This window comes from Phlebotomus papatasi, chromosome 4, assembly GCF_024763615.1.
Source record: "Phlebotomus papatasi isolate M1 chromosome 4, Ppap_2.1, whole genome shotgun sequence".
Classification (NCBI taxonomy): Eukaryota; Metazoa; Arthropoda; class Insecta; order Diptera; family Psychodidae; genus Phlebotomus; species Phlebotomus papatasi.
In genome coordinates, this window is record NC_077225.1 from 216420 (window position 1) to 238502 (window position 22083).

General features: G+C 35.5%; 1 protein-coding gene across 1 annotated transcript; it reads right to left on the reverse strand.

The window, feature by feature from the left end:
- Positions 1-21152: 21152 nt before the first annotated feature.
- On the reverse strand, positions 21153-21953 carry LOC129808429 (uncharacterized). Its single transcript, XM_055858203.1, has one exon. The coding sequence runs from the start codon at positions 21951-21953 to the stop codon at positions 21153-21155; it is 801 nt and encodes a 266-aa protein (XP_055714178.1).
- Between the last annotated feature and the right edge of the window lie 130 nt (positions 21954-22083).

Consider the following 22083-nt stretch of genomic DNA (forward strand, 5'->3'; position numbering starts at 1 on the left):
TTAAGTAACTGGTCCATATTCACTATTTCATTTGAAGAAAAAGCATTTTTACAGTGGAGGGTACAAAAAATTCACTTTTTCATACGTTTTTCCATAGAGACAATAAACTTTTGGGGAACTTTTTTCCTAAAAAACAACTGACTTATCATTCTGATGTACTTCGAGGTTTTGCATTCTATCTGAAACACGTTTAATTTGTTTGAGTCAACGTGTAAAATCTGCAAAATATTAACAGAGTAAAAGAGAAATAGCTTCAATTTTTATTAAACATCTACCATCTTAATTTTATCTGAAGAGTATGCTAAGATTTTATTCAAAAGAAAAGATCTTCATCTTCTATTTTATATGACAAAGTCTCTCAGAAATGCATATCAATCTAGCAACGAGTTATCATTGAAAAGGCGTGAGATGATTCAACATCGCAGATAATTGAATTTTAAGAGACTATGCATTACCCTGATAACATGTTTCACAAATAAAATCGATTCATATCTCAGAACAAAACATTTACGATTGCCTAAAGTATTTTCCAAACGGTGTGGCGGGTACACAGAAATTTCTAAATTGCAACTCAAATAAAGTTTTCGATGTTCTTCAGTGCAAGGTGTAAAAGGTGTAAATAAAATTTTAACAACAATAATACTAGGACAAATTTTTGCCCGAGAATTAAAGAGGACATAGTTCCGTGGTGATGTAGTGAGTGCAAGCCAAATTTCCATATTCAGTCTAAAGCAAAAGTGAGGAATGTGGCCGTTCGTGAGGAACTAAGAGTCGAGGAGCTGCTTCTTCGGGTTGAGAGATTACAACTTCGATGGTATGGACATGTTCAGCGCATGGATAAAAAAGATTCCCCAGAAAAGCTATGCAAGCCATTGTGAGAAGTCGTCGACCTCGAGGCAGACCTAGGACAAGATGTCTGAATAAAATTCAGAATCTTGCCTTGGAACGCCTTGGGATCGAATCCGAACATATTCCTGAAGTGGCGGACGATCGACAAGCGTGGGCTACTAATTTGGATGTCATGGGCCCGCGACCCCAATAGGGATAAGCGATTGAAAATGAATGAATGAATAAAAAGAAGAGGATTTCACACTTTCCTACTTTCAAGAAGAGTCTAGCATGGATAAACATAATTTGGGAACAAGTTATCAGTGAAAAACATGTAAAATGTTTCAGTATCGTACATAACTAAATTTTAGGGGTCCATTCGGCAGCTCCACAGTAATCAGTGACATGCTCACCCCATTCTGTATAATTTGAGAAAAAATAATTTTATATGAAAAACGTCTTCAGATTTGTTATTTTGTTGTCGTTTCTCAAGTCTTTATGATAAGGTTCATGTGCAAATTTCTTCAGATCTCTTTAAAGCACATTGCACATAGTAAGAAAAGCATCAGTTATAAATTCAAAATATTTAATATTGGAGAGGGGAGGGTGGGGTTTCTCTTGCAAAGTTATCAGAAACCTAACACCTTTTTCCATTCTTTCCTCACTTGCGGCCAAGAAACTTAAATGATTCATATACAAAGAATGAAATTTGCTTTCATTGACGATTTTTCACTCCTCTTTTAATCGCCTCACTCCACTCCATAAAATTCATGAGCGATGCAGAAGATCATATTTCGGTCATTCCGGCGACAAGTGCATAGAAATGGAAGAAAGTACATTCAACCATCAGTTTGTAATATTCAGAAATAATTTAGGTATAGCATGCTTATATCACATATTTGAGATCCAAGATCAGAGTATGGAAATGCTTTTCACAAAAAAAATGGACAAAGAAAAGTCGTGAGAACAGTGGATCATATGGATCATCATGATCTAAAGAGGCATTGCGAAATTTATCGGACATTGTAAATAGAGGGGGGCAGAAATGAAATTTTTGGTAGACATAGAAGAAGGATTCTCCAGAGAAAAAATTTACATGAATTAGATTTTAAAATCTCTTGCCATAATTAGACAGCCCTTGCCACAAGAGTTCTATAAATTGAAACAGCCTCTAGCTGTTTGAAGCAACTTTTAACTGTATCCAACCCCTTCTGCGCACAATGCTAGGATATAACCCTGCAAAACCGATTTTTTGGGGTTACAAAATATTCAACCTTTGAAGATACTTTTCCATAGCTATGCATGGGTGGTGATCATACCACTAAAATTGCGAAGAACGTATGGGGCAAGTAAAATAAAGAGGCGCAAAATAGACTTTATTCAACTCAGATAAAAGATCATCCCAATGAAAGATCTCCCTTAAAAGTGCAGTGGAGTAAATTATTTTCCCGAAACATATGTGAAATTATATGAAAAGTACTTTTTTCATTGTAAAAACGTTTATCCTCTTTATTTAGAGGTCTTTAATAGCTCTCAAAGGGAAGAAAAATTCCCACAGCAATTAAAATATTCCCACGACAATTAATTTATAGTCGCCCCCCATATAACACATTCCATGCCATTTTTGCAATAGGATGCATTCTTAAGTACGGGTCATATATCCAGAAGTTACCACGCGCCACTCTGGAACCTGAAACCCGAGATCTGTTTCTCTCACTGTTTTTCCCCGCCAAGTGACGCGCGCAATTATTCCCACGGGGCATGTGCATGTGTATGAAAATGTATGTATGCATGGAAAATGTCTATATGGGATATCTATGCATGGGTGACGTCAGCCTGTGGACGATGCAACGGTTCACGATTCAGCGGAAGCCCATCAACATGCCGCCGTGGCCGAGTGGTCTAAGCAGTGGTACACATTACGCTTAAGACTTTAAGTATCTGTCGGTTCAAGCCCAGGTCTCGGCCAAAAAATTTTCACGTCGCGAAAAAAAATTACGGAAATAGTTAATAATAGGAATAACAGGGGGGTGCGCGCATAGAAAATAAGAGCAGCGGTCGGTAATCAAAAATGGCGGACAAAAATAAAAATGGCGGTCGGAAATTAAAAATGGCGGACAAAAATAGGAGCAGCGGTCGGTAATCAAAAAAAAATGGCAGACAAAAATTGGAGCAGCGGTCGGTAATAAAAAATGGCAGACAAAAATAGGAGCAGCGGTCGGTAATAAAAAAAATGGCAGACAAAAATAAGAGCAGCGGTCGGTAATAAAAAATGGCGGACAAAAATTAAAATGGCGGACAATAATTCAAAATGGCTGTCAAAAATCAAAATGGCGGGCGGACATTCAAAATTCAAATTTACAATCACAGATGGCGCTCGTGTATACCAACGGAAAATTCAAATTTAAAGTTCCACCCCGTGACGTCAGCCTCCCAGGGGGTGGGGGTGTGACGTCACCCCCAAAATATTGCGTCATGTCTCCAGGGTGTGACGTCAGAAAATATGTGACGTCATCATATACGTGACGTCACATGCAGCGACTTACTCGACAGTGACGTCACACCGACTTGCTCGATGATGACTCATCGTGACGTCATATACAGCGACTTGCTCGATATATACTACTCACATAATATAAAGAATTATCGGAGACGATGTGATCGCTCTCGTGGCTTCAGAGTCACTTTTTTTTTATTAAATGATCATATTTTTAGTATATTCCCTCTGTGAACGGATCAAAAGAAAAACCTCAAGAGGATGTTTAGTAAAAGAATGTCACAGATTTTTGCTTTAGACTGAATATGGAAATTTGGCTTGCACTCACTACATCACCACGGAACTATGTCCTCTTTAATTCTCGGGCAAAAATTTGTCCTAGTATTATTGTTGTTAAAATTTTATTTACACCTTTTACACCTTGCACTGAAGAACATCGAAAACTTTATTTGAGTTGCAATTTAGAAATTTCTGTGTACCCGCCACACCGTTTGGAAAATACTTTAGGCAATCGTAAATGTTTTGTTCTGAGATATGAATCGATTTTATTTGCGAAACATGTTATCAGGGTAATGCATAGTCTCTTAAAATTCAATTATCTGCGGTGTTGAATCATCTCACGCCTTTTCAATGATAACTCGTTGCTAGATTGATATGCATTTCTGAGAGACTTTGTCATATAAAATAGAAGATGAAGATCTTTTCTTTTGAATAAAATCTTAGCATACTCTTCAGATAAAATTAAGATGGTGGATGTTTAATAAAAATTGAAGCTATTTCTCTTTTACTCTGTTAATATTTTGCAGATTTTACACGTTGACTCAAACAAATTAAATGTGTTTCAGATAGAATGCAAAACCTCGAAGTATATCAGAATGATAAGTCAGTTGTTTTTTAGGAAAAAAGTTCCCCAAAAGTTTATTGTCTTTATGGAAAAACGTATGGAAAAGTGAATTTTTTGTACCCTCCACTGTAAAAATGCTTTTTCTTCAAATGAAATAGTGAATATGGACCAGTTACTTAAGAGATGCATGGTCTTCTGTAACTCGGCCGCTTGTGATACTGAATCACTTCATGCCTTTTTCATGGACTATTTTTTATCATTTTGATAACCTTTTTGTGAGAAATCTTAGAAAATTAAAACTGAATGCGTCTTCTTTAAGAAAAGACTACTTGGTATGATGGTCTTAGTCAACGAACACCAAAAGAGAATTTTTAAGAGATACTCACTAAAAGAAAGTCACAGACCTGAGTTTTCATTCATAATCAACATTTTCAACCGCTTATCCCTATTAGGGTCGCGTTCCCATAACATCCAGTTTAGCAACCTACACTTGTTGATCCTCCACTACTTCAGGAATAAGTTCAGGTTCAATCCCAAGGCGCTCCAAGGAAAGATTCTGAATTTGACTCAGCCACCTTGTCCTAGGTCTCCCTCGAGGTCGACGCCTCCTCACAATTGCTTGCCTAGCTTTTTTGGGGTATCTTTTGAGTTTTCATTGATTATGGGGATTTATCTTTGCACTCGCTATCACTACAAATCATCTTTGAACTCTATCCACTTAAATTTTTGGAAAAAAAATCATCCTGGTATAAAGAGCGGGTACCAAGATTACCTAGAAGAACTATGAAAAACACATATCGGAGCAAACTCGATTTAAGTTCAATTTTTGTAATCGTTCCACCTGCTCTTTAGAAAAATGCTTTACATGCCATTTTCCTAGACTTTCCTCTGAGATATTAAAAAAAGTGTATATGCAGCAGAGTGACATGTCCAAACAAGTTTTATCGGATATGAAACAAAGATTTTGCACACTTTGCATTTATCTTGGGAAATTTCGTTGATGTGATCAAAAGATCTTCGAAATCTCAGAGTAATACCGTTTTATGAGAATTTTATCAACTTAAAAACTTTTATTTTTGGCAGAGATTTAACGTCAAGTAGAAGTGTTGGTGAAAAGGAGGAAGAAAAACAACATTTATCGCGATAGGTTTTTCTCCAGAGATCTTTTCACCGAATGTTGAGTTATGTGCCGTAAGCTACTGGGGTGGAATAGCTGTTGTAGAATTTAACCAAAAAGACATGGTCGTCTTCTGTGAAAACGGACCAACTTTAAGAAAATTGTTGAAAGACAAGATGAAAAAGATGATGCCAATATGAATGCTAAACCTTCAACTTGATGATTGTGTAAAAACCAGTAATCAATATGCCGTGAAAAACAAATATTTTCAGAGGTATACCGAAGTAAATTTAGGAGTACTAAGACTGAAAAATTCTTATTTCTCAACCAATAATGCATTTAAATCATCGATAAACTATTGTCGCATTTTTCATGAAATTCCATTTATAGCAAGTAAGTCAATAATTTGTAAGACATCAATTTTTTTTATTTTTCCCCTTTTTGACTTTATCTCTTACCTGTTTATAAAATTATTCTTCTCGACTCTGTCATAAAATTAACTTTGCTTTCCTGACTCTTGCAGAAAACGCATTTTCTTCTTTTTAAACAATTTTATTTCCTCTTAATCATGGCTGATTTTCATATGTATTGACAACTCATTAAGATATTAGCTTTGCATTCAATTCTCTCTCTATTACGAAAAGTATATTCTTGTAGTCTCAAGTATGGTTCTCGACATAAGTGGCAGTTCCTTATTTTTGAAGCACATTCTTGACATGCAGCAACGTGCCCGCACGGAATAATGGTGCTATTCCAATGAAAAAATGAGCATGTTTTTTAGCACATTACTGTTTTCAAGTACTAAAAAGGACCATGACTGTTCCCACATGTTATTTCAATTAATGTCAGATGGCATTGTGATCAGGCGAGAGCTTGCACGGCAGCGGGAATATTCGAATTTGGATTTCGGTTGGAAAATCGACATTAATTTAATAATTTCATTGTCATACTGTTTTGTGCATTTCTTTTATTATGAAATGCAAGATCAGGCGCAAGATAATAGGTTCTTCTTCCCATACAAAAACTTCATATATTCCCCAGTTCTCGTCGTGTTTCAAAACCACCAAAGAGTCGTGATAGGAACCAACACAAAGAAAATTATTTTTTTTTTAGCATTGGCGCTAAAGTTAAAAAAACGAACGTTTTGATTGATCAAATAGTTTGTGGAGTAATAAATTGATATGATTTCAATTAAAATGAATATACATGTGCATAAATAAATTTTAGATCCAATTTAATCGCATGGAATTAATAAAATTTCAGTATTAACCAAAGTGGAGTTGAATTTTAATAGTCCTGATGAGTTTATGTCTGTGATCGGCCAGGGTGAAAATGACTTTACTGTTGCAAAGTTTATGTAAACTTTGCAAAGTTTAGGTAAACTTGGCAACAGCAATTTATTTCGCAGTTATCTTCACACTATTGATATTCGTGTTATTTTTCAAATCTTTGTGTGTTTCATGGTGGTAAAAAAATATAGTCGCGATGTGTGAGGACCATTTCGAATTAATTATAGAATATATGCGTGCAAATTCATCACTCTGGGATACGTCACATCCTGCATACAAAGACAGTGAAAAGAGATTTCGGAAGACACAGGTGATTGGGAACGAAATAGGCTTGTCAGGTATAAAAATCGGCGGATTTCAAGGAAAAAATAAATGTTAAATTTTCATGTTTTTTGGTTACATGATTCCTTTTATTAGGCGAAGACGTAAGAAGAAAGATCAAATACTTGAAGGAAAAGTACTATCAAACAAAAAGGTTGTTGAATACTCCCAGCGGATCTTCAGCTCCACCGTTAACAATCTGGTGCCACTTCAAAAGCTCACAATTTCTTGAAAATAAGAAAATAAAGCTTGACGACTTCCCTGTGAGTAACTACAAACGGCCACGGAGTAAGGATCAGATCGATGGAAAGGCCAAAATATTGAAAAATCGAACTCAATTGACACCTCCGTCAAGTTCTACTTCTACTCCAACAGATGAAGTATTTGTCATTGATTTATCAGGTATGGATAATTTTTCGATTAATTTTACTTTTGATAAGATATTTCTTGGATTACTTGAAGCAGATCGTGCAATATCGCCAGAAGAGGTCCCACCATCATCCCCGCTTGTTTTTGGAAGTCAATCTTCCTCTACCAATCAATCCACCAATGATAGTGCTCAGACTGAAAATTCACAGCATCAAGTTTGCACTATAGCTGAGTCAGTTGATTTGACTGATCTGTAGTGAACGAAATCTTATGGATCACTCTGTAGAATTATTTGGTGGAATTTAAGATGATCTGTAATGATCCATATTCTATGGATCACTCTGCGAAGATAATTTATGGGAATTGACGAAGATCAAGACCAAAAAGAAATTAAAAAGAGTTCGATGGAGAAATTCTCACTTGGAGAATGACAAAAAAAAAAGGATCCATCGCGCAGAGATAATTTACGATCATAATTTATAAGATGTCCACATCTCGTGGGTGCAGGTGCAGTACAAAAAATGGAGACAAAAATAGCACACAACCAATAGTAAAATAAAAAAGGGAATAACGCAAACAGCAGTAAGAGAAAGGGACAGATAATCCTAACCGGCTCATGTAGGTGAGATTCTTAACGTGAGCTAACTCGGTGTGCATGCAAATTCGATTTAGAGCTGAAGTTGGGAGACGCCATTCAGTTATCTTGAATCAAATTCGTGAAATTATACAAATTTTGTATTTAAACCAAAATATCAAGGATTTGGATGAACTGGCACAAAAGTGATATATGGGTGAAATGTAGACCAGAATGTTCTCTATAATTTTCCCATAGAACATGATCTCATCGATTACTCAGAAGTCAAGATAAGCGAGGTTATTTGTTTCTTAACTTGTTTTTTCATCCAGAGTTCCCCAAGTAGTCATTTGTTGGACTTCAACTATATCAAAGAATTGTTGTCTTTTGTGGGACTTTCCATTTAAAACCCTATTTTAAGTGTCTTGGTGGAGTAGAGGCAGTCAAATTGGCATCTGAGTGATTTGAAAGCGTTATTATGGGAAAAATCAATTTTTTCACACTTAAACGGCAAAATCTGAGTGATAGCGTAGTCTGAGCGGAAAATGATGTATGGACAAAATTTAGAGACAAATGTGCTCTACAATTATGTCGAAGTAATCATCAAAATCGGTTTAGCGACAGTCGAGATAATTGAGGTTATGTGATATTGAAATTGGTTTTTCGACTGTGGCGCCCCTGGTGTTGGTCCCACGAAGTTTAAATATTCTAGAAAGTTGTAGCATTTGGTGAGACCTTTCGTTTAAGCTCTCATTCATCAAAATCGGTCACATAGAACCCGAGATATGATTTTTTGAATTTTGTGAACTTTGACACCTCATATCTCCGGTTCTGTTTTAACCACAGCGCACTTACGCACCATTTTGGAAACGTCCTAGACTGGACTACAACATACTAAAATTTCATTAACTTGCACAATGCCGTTTTTGAGAAAAATGTCTTTGAATTTCGATGAATTTTGACGCTATCACAGCGCCACCTGTGGTGACTTTTTGAACTTCCATCTGAAAGTGCTCATCGAGACGAAACCAAAAAGGTAAAATTTAGGTCGCTATGTTAATTAGAACCGGAGATAGAGGCCGGTCAATGTTCGAACTTTGACCCCTTATAGCTCGGGTCAGGGGTTATGGATCGACTTAAGGTTTTTTTGTTTGATAGGTATAATCAACGGCTACAACATACTAAAATTTCAGCCCGATTGCATAAGGAATTTTTGAGTTATTAACTTTTAAGATTTAAAAATTTTCTTTTTAATAATAGCGCCCCTAGCGGTGGTTTTACGAACTTGCGATGTTAGAAGGGGAAGTGGAATTTCACGAGAGCTTTCCAAAAAGCCCCCATTTTTTAAATTCTGACAATTAGAACCGGAGTTATGGGCATTTTAATAATTTTTTTTTGGACCCTTATAGCTCGGGTCAGGGGGTCGGGGGATCTTAAGTTTGGTATTGATGGAAAGCTCTAAGGCCCAGCTATAACATACTAAAATTTGAGCCCGCTTGATGCCACAGGGGCGGAGCTATTGAGAAAACAAAAAAGGGCGGTGTTCAAAATGGCGGAAGGAGGGGTGGTGGGTGGGGGGTCAATGCACCAAGTTGCAATTTTCATACGATATATAACCTTTGCCGAAAACCGCAAGTCGATATCTCTTTTAGTTTAGGAGCTATTAAGCTCCAAAGAGCGGCCGGACGGACGGACGGACGGACGGACGGACGGGAACGGTTTTTAGCCATCCATATATTCGTGATCAGGAAGTGTCAAAACACATTCTGGCAAAGTTTGGGGCCAATCGGAGGACATGAGATTTTGTTAGGATTATAGTAGGTGAGATTGTTAAGAATCTCACCTAATACAATAGGGGCTTATATGGCTTTCGAACATCTGAGTGAAGAATATTACCCGCCAAAATATTTCGAAGACGATCATTGTCATTCTTCCTTTATTCCTTACAATGAGAAGATGTCTTTAAACACATCCCGGCCGCTTGGGAAAGCGTTGACAGCCCAAGAATAAATGAACGGCCAGAAAAATTTATTAATAACTCCATCTCTTCAGTCAACAATGCAGAAGCTGTACCACTCATCGAAGTCTATTTTACAGATTCAAGAAATTATGCACCCCTAACCTTATTAATTGATCTTGGTACTCGATCTTCTCTTATAAAAGAAGATTGTTTAAATGAAAATACCAGATTACTTCCATATATTGGAATTACCGAAGGATCTATTGAAATAATCGGTTCAGCTAACCTTTCAATGTGGTTTAACGATCATTCACCTGATTTTAATATAACAGTGAATATTCTACACAACATTATATATGATGTTATAATTGGGTATGATGTCCTATCTCAATTAAATGCAATTGTAGATATGGACGACAGACAAGTTTTCTTCAGAAATTTAAACACCATTGTTAAGTTTAACGACAATTTTAAGATACCTGAGATATTCTTATCAGATGAAAACTATGAAACAAAATATAAAAATAAAATGAAAACTAATCTTCAAAATGAAATGAATATTGATGAAAAGCTCTGTAAAATAGAAAAACAGAATAATATTAAGCAAATAAGAACGTATAATGAAGAATTCAATGCATTTACGAAAATATTTGATCAGAATTTCTTAGAGGAACAAATTGAAGAAAATGAAACAATTGAAGACATAAGAAACTTGTTTCTTGAAAAGGTTGAAAACCACATGAAAGATGCTTTCATAACTGAAAGTTTCAAACAGATACCTAAAGCTTCTAATATCCATGCAATTAATAAGGACTTAAACATGTCTTCTTACGATCACCTCAGTTCAAATTTACAAAAAACTCCACATCAATTAAGATCTTCTAATCATGAACAACTCCACAGCCAAAATCAAAAAGAAATACTCAAGCCTTACAAAAATGTGTATTTTAAAGATAGTTTCGGGTCTGAAAAGTGGAAATTCCGCCGTCGCAAATGGAAGAATTGATAATTTCCAATGGTGTAGTGAACATTTTAAGAACAAATCAGGAATCAAAGAATGCCAAAGCACTATTTTTAACACTAACTCTCTCAAAGTTTCACATTTGAAAACCTCTTCTTGTTACAGAAAACTTAATATCATTTTACCTTTCCGAGAACTCTATTTAATTCTACCTGAAATAAATCGAACTGAAATTCAAACAAATATACTTTAAAAAATCTCTCCCAAAGATTTTAGAAACACTAGCAAAACTATTAAAGCATTCAAAAATGTCTGGATGTTGCGAAGACTTTTGCAATCCGTGAGTAAGAATTGATACTTCATAAGTCTTCAATCATTTTATTTCAATAAAGTATATTTAAAAAAAAAGAAGTTTCCTATTTATAGCTAACTTATATTCGAATTTCAGATTTAAGTAATACCGTTTTAATTTCTCTCTTGTGAGAAGAGTTCTAAGATCAAATACATTTTCAAATCTAAAGTATGATATTTTTTTTATTAATAAAAATTATTAAGGACCAAGTTCTCTGGGTCAAATAAATTCAAGAGTTAGTAAGCTATATTAGTTTTTTATCAAAGGATTCATGGGGTTCACTCGTGATGAACTCCAATGTCTTGAAACGGAATGGCGACTGACTCAATGACTGAGTAACCAGTTTGCGCGTTGATTGTCACTACAACATAAACCCACATTTCAATTCATTTCTTCAAACTAGATACCAAAAATCTCAAGCTATTTTACGAGTTTACAACCTTTAATTTAGTTAACAAAATTCATTCTATCGCCATACTGAAATTCTTTCAATTTTCTATTACCCTACATAGTCAAATAACTCTTTTTCCTGACTAAAGACTTAGCTAGATCTTCTCCCAAGCAACAGTTAAACTTATACAAAAAAGGGACAGATAATCCTAACCGGCTTATGTAGGTGAGATTCTTAACGTGAGCTAACCCGGTGTGCATGCAAATTCGATTTAGAGCCGAAATTGTGAGTCGCCATTCAGTTATCTTGAATCAAATTCGTGAAATTATACAAATTTTGTATTTAAACCAAAATATCAAGAATTTGGATGAACTGGCACAAAAGTGATATATGGGTGAAATGTAGACCAGAATGTACTCTATAATTTTCCTATAGAACATGATCTCATCAATTACTTAGAAGCCAAGATAAGCGAGATTTTTTGTTTCTTAACTTGTTTCTTCATCCAGAGTGTCCCAAGTAGTCATTTGTTGAACTTCAACTATATCAAAGAATTGTTGTATTCTGTGGGACTTTCCATTTAAAACCCTATTTTAAGTGTCTTGGTGGAGTAGAGGCAGTCAAATTGGCATCTGAGTGATTTCAAAGCGTTATTATGGGAAAAATCAATTTTTTCACACTTAAACGGCAAAATCGGAGTGATAACGTAGTCTGAGCGGAAAATGATGTATGGACGAAATGTAGAGACAAATGTCCTCTATAATTATGTCGAAGTAATCATCAAAATCGGTTTAGCGACAGTCGAGATAATTGAGGTTATGTGATATTGAAATTGGTTTTTCGACTGTGGCGCCCCTGGTGTTGGTCCCACGAAGTTCAAATATTCTAGAAAGTTGTAGCATTTGGTGAGATCTTTCGTTTAAGCCCTCATTCATCAAAATCGGTCACATAGAACCGGATATATGATTTTTTGAATTTCGTGAACTTTGACCCCTCATATCTCCGGTTCTGTTTTAACCACAGCGCACTTACGCACCATTTTGGAAACGTCCTAGACTGGACTACAACATACTAAATTTGATTAACTTGCACAATGCCGTTTTTGAGAAAAATGTCTTTGAATTTCGATGAATTTTGACGCTATCACAGCGCCACCTGTGGTGACTTTCTGAACTTCCATCTGAAAGTGCTCATCGAGACGAAACCAAAAAGGTAAAATTTAGGTCGCTATGTTAATTAGAACCGGAGATAGAGGCCGGTCAATGTTCGAACTTTGACCCCTTATAGCTCGGGTCAGGGGTTTTAGATCGACTTAAGGTTTTTTTTGTTTGATAGGTATAATCAACGGCTACAACATACTAAAATTTCAGCCCGATTGCATAAGGAATTTTTGAGTTATTTCACTTTTAAGATTTAAAAATTTTCTTTTTAATAATAGCTCCCCTAGCGGTAGTTTTACGAACTTGCGATGTTAGAAGGGGAAGTGGCATTTCACGAGAGCTTTCCAAAAAGCCCTTTTTTTTATATTCTGACAATTAGAACCGGAGTTATGGCCATTTTAGGAATTTTTTTTTTGGACCCTTATAGCTCGGGTCGGGGGGGTCGGGGGACCTTAAGTTTGGTATTGATGGAAAGCTCTAAGGCCCAGCTATAACATTCTAAAATTTGAGCCCGATCGATGCCATAGGGGCGGAGCCATTAAGAAAACAAAAAAGGGCGGTGTTCAAAATGGCGGAAGGAGGGGTGGTGGGTGGGGGGTCAATGCACCAAGTTGCAATTTTCATACGATATATAACCTTTGCCGAAAACCGCAAGTCGATATCTCTTTTAGTTTAGGAGCTATTAAGCTCCAAAGAGCGGCCGGACGGACGGACGGACGGACGGACGGACGGACGGACGGACGGGAACGGTTTTTAGCCATCCATATATTCGTGATCAGGAAGTGTCAAAACACATTCTGGCAAAGTTTGGGGCCAATCGGAGGACATGAGATTTTGTTAGGATTATAGTAGGTGAGATTGTTAAGAATCTCACCTAATATTAAATTGAATGGCAGTAAAATAGTTGACCTGTAAAAGTGAAGCTTTATTTGAAAATATTTGTCATCTTCTTTCATTTGTTTTAAAAAATCGGAAGTACCGTAAGGTACAAATGCTTTATAAATTCATTTTCATATATTATATGAAGTCATATAAAAATTAAACATTTTCAATATAAAGTCCAGATTCGTATCTGAAGCTCAAAAAAAAGTACATTTAAGGCTGCGTTCATAGGAATGTACATGGTACAAGTTTTGTGTCCCATGGTACAAAAAAGTTCGCCATATCGCAGGTAGCGATGGACTTTTTAGAACAGAAAAGTACTTTTTCGTACATCGCGGTACTTTTTTGTCCATAGGAAGACAAAATGATCCTCTCCATGCTCCTTCAGTGCACCACGGAGGAGAAAGTGATCCATGTGATCCCTTTGCACCCGCACTGATGGAAAATAAACAATTTCTTGCTTCCATCGGCATTGTGCATGTTCATTTCCCCCAGTCGCAAATTTTTTTTTGACAATTCGAAAAATATCAAACAACCCGGCTGAACTGGTGATATTTGCATGTAATTAGTAATGTAATTATTTATGTAATTACTGTTTTTTCGTGTTGTTTTTTTTTAATCTTTTTAAGTATAAACAATATTTGAGAATAAGAGAGTAAAATTTTGCATTAGACCTGCTCCAACAGCTGTTAATTTACTATTTTATGCACCGATAAATATTTGAATAGTATTTTTAACAAAATGTCTATTTTAATAATATTTAATTATTTAAATTTAAATTATTTAATTATGTAATAGTGGTAATAGTTTATTTAAATAATAGTTAATTATTTAAAACCGTACAAAAATGTTATGTAACACTATGCAACAATTTGACAACATTTTTCTGTCTCAGAGGTCTCACTCGGTACGTTTGATGGTGTTGAGTCCCCTGATTAAAAATATGGTCTTGGTTTTGCTCAATCACGTCACAATTTTTTTTATTAATATTTTTATTTTTTTCTGCTTTGCCTTACATTAGGGGAAACTGAGGCACCAGCAAGCAGGGGTACCACCAAACACTGTGATTTTTTAAATATATTACACCTCAGAGAACAAGACTTATATGAAATCATGGATACTATAGGGATGCTTGTTCAGCAAAAGAATTTTCAACATAGTTCACATACTTTAGAAATAAAAATAATTTTTTGTAAAATTGTGAGATTTTGATAATTTTAGTCATTTATTTATCTACCTGGAAAATGAAAATAAAACAAGTTAAGTAAAATTTTACTACACCAGTACTGTCCCACATGTTTTGGGATAATATTTATGTATTTACTAAAGAAATTAATGTTCACATTTTTTTAAAAGAATATAAAATTCATCAACAAACAGAGTTTGGGGCACCAACAAACAGGCAAATTTCTCACAATTGCAGATGTCGCGAGCGTAGCTTGAAGGGCAAAATTTTTCCTCTTATCTTTCTTACTCTTTATCTCCCTCTTTGTTCGATTTCTGAAATTTATATTCATTTATGGGATTTTCATTCAAGACTCAAGAAAAATATAGTTTCAAGATTCCGATTTTGCATTAAATGATTCTTAATTTTTTTTTGATCAAGGATTGATGAATGATTTCTTGATTTTATCACAAATAATCAGAAGAGCGCGCAAAATTTGAACTTTAGGTGAAATGTTTGCCACGATTTTAGTGGCGCTGCTTTCCAGTAGAAGTCGAATGTTGTCAAAATTATGAAAGATCCATTGAAAAATGTGTTCGGTGCGCAGTGCTTTAGTTTTTTGCTATTTTGGTCACTCATTCTAAATTTTGCAGTGCTCTTTTGAGAACTATTTACATTTTCAATACCTTCTTTATAATGAAGAGTTGTGGTGAATGTCCAAACGTCTTGGTGTCCCAGAAAGTGTTTGGTGTTACCCCGGGTGGTTGGAAAAAAGCGAAAAATGCATGGTGATATAATTTTCCTTTTTACGGAAAATTGAAGTGCTTCACATCATCCTTGTATACATTAATATGCAGCCTGTACCTATGCCTATAACAAGGGATTAAGCAACATTTTTCTAAAATTCACAGTTTTCTTAGGAAATTTAGTCGAAATCGCATCTTTCAAAAGTGTTTGGTGGTACCCCAGTTTCCTCTATCCTTTATATCTGAGGTTTTCCTGAACTGAAGTTAATAAGTGTGGGTCCGATAGAAAGGTCATTAGTTGTGTTTCAATTTTGATAATAACAAAAAAAACTTTGTAAAACCACTCCTTCAGGGTGTAAAATTAGAGTTTCTTTAAAAATTACCAAAAAAATGGTTTTAGAGTGAGGTTGTAAAAAATTGTATAAAACAAACTAAACAAAATATTGAAAATTCATCTACATCAAACGATAGGCATCACTAGGACAACAATTTTTTTCATGTAAGTAAGACATCGCGCTCCGATTACTCTATATGCCTCATTTGTTGGTTTTTGTCATTTTCCAAAAATATGAAATACCTATTATAAATCAAATGTCCCAGACATTTTTGAGAAATCATTTTGAAACATTATAATAAATATATATATATATATAAATGTTGAGATTCATCTTTAAATCGATGGGAGGACCATCAACATAATTTTCATTTACATCCTAAATCAACCCTCATTACGAAGCTCTCAGTTTTCCTTTTAAGAATAAAATTTTTGTTTCTACTTATTTCCATCCATCCATCTAATACTATTTCTAGTAGAGGTTAATTTTAAATGAAAGTATGACTTGAAGGGTCTAAAGTCATTGAAATATATTTGAGAAATGTTCGTTGAGAAAGTAGTTTAGGGGTTTCTTCTCGCGGATGAATGTTTATTGGGGATGCAAATGGAAATCATGTTGATAGTCCCCGATCGATTTAAAGAAGAATCTAAACATTTATGTAAGTTTCACATAAATTTTGTAAGATATTTTCTCAGTTATCTTTAGGGAATTTGCTCAATAATAGATATTTCATATTTTTGAAATATGACAAAAACCAACAAATGAGGCATTTAGAGCAGAGGTGTGCAAGAAACTATTGAAACCGAATTAACGTCAAAATAAGTTTGTTATAGTAGCGTTTTGATCATGACGTACATGTTTCATTTGACGTTAATTCGGTGTTAACGGTTTCTTGCACACCTCTGATTTAGAGTGATCGGAGCACGATATCTTTTATAAACAAAATTGTAGTCCAAAGTGATGCCTATCGTTTGGTGTAGATGAATTTTCAATATTTTGTTTAGTTTGTGTTATACAATTTTTTACAACCTCACACTAAGACCATTTTTTTGGCAAATTTTAGAGAAACTCCAATTTTACACCATGAAGGAGTGATTTCACAAAGTATTTTGTTATTATCAAAATTGAAACACAAATAATAACCTTTCCAATGGACCCACCCCACACTTATTAAGTTCTGTTCGCTAGAAGCTCATATATAAAGGATAATGTAAGGCAAAGCAGACAAAATTTAAAAGCATTAATAAGAAAATTGTGACATGATTAAGGAAAACCAAGACCATATTCTTAATCAGGGGACTCAACTGTATCAAACGTACCGAGTGAGACATGTGAGACAGAAAAAAGTTGTCAATTTGTTGCATAGTTTTAGATTAAATTTTTGTACGGATTTAGATAATTAACTATTAAATAAATTATTTATATAAATAAATAATAATTAAAAAAATAAATTTAAAATAAATAATTTAAATACACGTTTTCTTTAAAATACTATCCAAATATTTATCGGTGTTTGAAATAGTAAATTAACAGCTGTTGGAGCAGGTTGAATGCACAATTTTAGCCTATTATTCTCAAGTATTGCTTGTTTTTTGAACACTCGTAACTTATTTATTTAAAAAGATTAAAGAACACGAAAAAGTCTGTAATTACATATATTATAATAAAACTTAAATATTAGGAATTTAAATAAATATTATTTATTAATATGCATTAAGTACTCATAGAAATATCACCAGTTCAGCCGGATTGTTTGATATTTTTCGAATTGTCAAAAAAAAAATTTGCGACTGGGGGAAATGAACATGCACAATGCCGATGGAAGCAAGAAATTGTTTATTTTCCATCAGTGCGGGTGCAAAAGGATCACATGGATCACTTTCTCCTCCGTGGAGCACTGAAGGAGCATGGAGAGGATCATTTTGTCTTCCTATGGACAAAAAAGTTCTGCGATGTACGAAAAAGTACTTTTCTGTTCGAAAAAGTCCATTGGTGCACCGAAAGGAGGGGAAAAAGTCCATCGCTACCTACGATAGAAGGAAAATTTTGTCCATAGTACAAAAAATTTTACTGTGGGAGGGGAAATTCCATCGGCCCAAGGCATTTGACACCTCAGATTTGCAGTAAATTTTTGTACAACCCCTCTGACCATTGTACTTTTTGGCCAAATTTTTGCATGTCTTCGCGACTTTAATTATTTATTGTGAGCAAACTATAAGCTCAATAATTATGATTTTGGTATCAATGCACTCGTGAAGAGTCATAGTTTCATCGTGCACATTTATTTTTTCCCTCCAGGGGACCCCTCGTGATTTCGTACAAAAAAGTCCATGTACATTCCTATGGGATCAGTGTAAACAGAAATATTTCTCATATTTGCGAAAATATTGAAAACTATCAAGATCGAGAGCTAAGTATGCAATAATACAATGGAATAAAAATTCTTAAATTATATAAAAATTTCAGTAAAACATAACACATAAGAATTTTTGTTTCAATCTTAATCTATAACTAATAAATGATATAAGTTACCCGAAAATATGACTATCTTTTACCTTGAAGACAGAACAGTTCAATTAACGTACTGTACTGGAGAAAACCCGTATGTACAATTTAAAAAAGTTTCCCCACTTCACGCAAACTTTCGTGAAATAATAACTAACCAATGACCATGATAGTGTATCCAACACCTTTGAAAGAAATTACTGGACTCAGATGCAAGATTTAGATTTAGTGTATCGTAAAAGATGATACTTTAATTCAATATTCCTGAAGTCAGAAAACAAAACTTATTGCATATCCAGTAAAAAAATTCCTGCATAAAATAGATGCCAAGGAGTTAATGATAACGTCCATCACTAATATCTGTTCCCTGTAAATTCTGTTAACGGTTTCTACACCATTTAACAAATAAATGATTACAAGCCTTTACAAGCCTTCTACATGGATTCTCTTATAAAAGGATTCTAATAACTTTTGTTAAAAAAAAGAATCTCAAAATATTAAAGAAACAAATGTGGACGACTTAAGAAGTTTACCAAATACTTTTTGAATTTTCAAAAGTCTGGAAGCCTCCAAGAAAAATAATAATAAAACTATTGTCGTTTCAATTATCGGAATATTGCTCACATGTTTATCCGAGACATTTGTGTTCTTAGAAAATATTTCTGCTAAATAAAAAAGGAACAAAACCTACCCCTGAACTTCCTGACTACGAAAAATATTAACTCAAATATAGCATTTAACTTCATATATTCTCCCAAACCTTCAATGGACACTCAATGGGTCAAGTGGTAGAGCACTCGCTCTATGATGCAAGTGTTCCGGGTTCGAGTCCCCTAGATCACCAGGAATTTTCTTGGCATTAAATGTTCGAATTGCACTTGATTCCACGGGGCATGAGACTGACAATCACATCCCGTATAAAAAAAAATAAAACGTGTCTATAAATCTCCTTGTGGTAAGGCCTAGATCCTTCATGGAATATTGTGCCAGCATTATATATTATTATTATTATTATTATTATTATTCTCCAACACTTGAATGAAATAAAATTCACTAAATCCTCCTTAAACTCTTCGCAGTTATATGATGCTTAAACTTTTCTCGATCGCAGTTATATCCTACATGCCCATTTCATCATTTTATCAAGATTATTTTAGCCCAGAATTTAATCGGATTCTAGAAAAAAAGGTCTTAAATTTAAGCGTCCTTTTGTAATCATCCACAAGAATTTTTATTATTTCTAAATAATTAGAATAGAATAGAATAGAATAGAATAGAATAGAATATTTATTTGATTAATGCCCCGGTTGAATGCAACAAGTTGGGACTATACAGTATTATACATTTTAATATAAAAGACAGACATGTTGAACAAAAAGTATACAATCAGATGCTTAACAAGACGAAAAAAAAATGGAAGTGCTACAGAGTTATAATAAAAATTAATTAAATATTTAAATTTAAATATTATTAATTTAGCGTTTGATTGGCAGAAGATATCATTAGGTGTTGAATAAAGTTTCTTTCATTTATTTGTGGATTTGTTGCTACGAATTCATTGAAAGCTTTAATGGAGGAGTATGTCAATCCACGGGTGCCAAATTTTGTCGTATTAGGTTTAGCGTATTCTAATAGATATTGACGCCTAGTTTTCTGCAAAGGGGATTTGTTTTTCAATTTGAAGGTAGAGTGGGTCAGGCTATGGTATATTTTAAATATGTGGAGAATATTTTAAAACTTGATTGAAATTGTAATTTTCGTAACTTTGTTATTATAAATTTCTTTTGTGCTGCATCTAGAATGAAGTCCTAGAATAATCCTCAAGAACCTGTTCTGGGCTACTTGAACCTTTTTCAGGAGGTCCTTCCTTGCTACTCCCCACACCAGCGCTGCATAACTCATCTGGAGTAGCGTACCTGGAGGATGATTGTGGCGTATGAATGAGGCTGATGAGACTGGGGGGTGATCTATGGTGTACCTGGAGGATGATTGTGGCGTATGAATGAGGCTGATGAGACTGGGGGGTGATCTATGGTGTACCTGGAGGATGATTGTGGCGTATGAATGAGGCTGATGAGACTGGGGGGTGATCTATGGTGTACCTGGAGGATGATTGTGGCGTATGAATGAGGCTGATGAGACTGGGGGGTGATCTATGGTGTACCTGGAGGATGATTGTGGCGTATAAATGAGGCTGATGAGACTGGGGGGTGATCTATGGTGTACCTGGAGGATGATTGTGGCGTATGAATGAGGCTGATGAGACTGGGGGGTGATCTATGGTGTACCTGGAGGATGATTTAAGTAAGAGATTAATTGTGTATGTCCAAAGCCATCCGGCTAGATGGACAAAACGCAATTTTTCTCTTGTCCTGCCGCTCAGACGAGTCTCTTGCACGCAGCCTCGTGTGGAAAGGCGTCTCAATCTTTCTTAATCCTTCTTCACTAAAAACCTGCCCAAAACGCACTGCCAAGCCACACTGAGAAAGGAGGGAAAATTTCCTTTGATTTTTTAACTCATAAACTTAACTTTTGACACCAAATCACTGATAAATTGGACTTTTTTAGAAAGAAAAAAAAAACGTGGTTCACTTTTGCAAGATGATACTACTTTATTGGTGATAACTGCAGAGAAAAGAAGAGGAAGTGGATTTCGAGCTTCTCCCATTTATACTTTCTCCCAACAATGGGAAGAAAGTTCTCGAATTCCCGCTCAACACACGACATTGTTTGTCATGGAAGAGGGGAAGACAACGAATGATCTCTGAGTGTGTGTGTGTGGAACTGTGGAACGAAAGCTCTACTCTCCCGTCAGGCGATGCGTTAATACGCCTTACACATTTTTCCTCTACTGCGTCAACATGCTCCGGGGCGGAATTCTGAGGGTGCGAATCCCTCCAATGGTAATCTGGCGAGTCGTTGGATTGCGCGTTGATATGTGCCCTTGGTCGTGCGAATGGTGGCAACTCGGCATTTTCCGTCTTCACCAGGGTGAGTGGCCTCCACAATGCCCATAGACCAATGGCTGGGGGCTACGTGATCCTCTGCGAGGAGAACCAGATCTCCGGGTTTGAGGTTTTCTTGAGGATTGAACCATTTCCTTTTTGGTTGGAGGGTATGAATATACTCCTTTCTCCAACGAGCCGCAAAATGCTGCAAGAGCTTCTGACATAACTGCCATCTTGTGAGAGACTGAGGCGAAATGTTTGTGAGGTTTACTTCAGGCAGCATATTCAACGGCTTTCCAATGAGAAAGTGACCGGGAGTTAAAGCCGCAGGTTCATTGGGATCCTCAGGTAAGGGTGTGATGGGACGACTATTTAAGATCGCTTCCACTTGGCAGATCACTGTAGAGAGTTCTTCGAACGTAAGGATAGTGGCTCCTATTTCTCGACGAAGATGATATTTTAAGGATTTGATAGCTGCTTCGTGCAGACCTCCATGATGAGGAGATCTTGGTGGCATGAAATGGAAGGTGATTCCCTTGGAAGTACATTCATCGTCGAACAGTGACTCAGATTTTAATTCATTTAGAAGCTGCTTTATTACTGCCTCAGCTCCACGGAAATTTGTGGCATTGTCGCAGTAAATATGCGATGGAGCAGAGCGACGAGAGATAAATCTTCGGAGAGCCGAGATGAATGAGCCTGTGGTCATGTCACCGACCACCTCCAAATGTATTGCCTTAGTGGCGAAACAAACAAACGCACATACGTATGTTTTGTATGAGACCCCGCCACGTTTATATGCTGGCCTGGTTAATATAGGTCCGCAGAAATCAACCTCA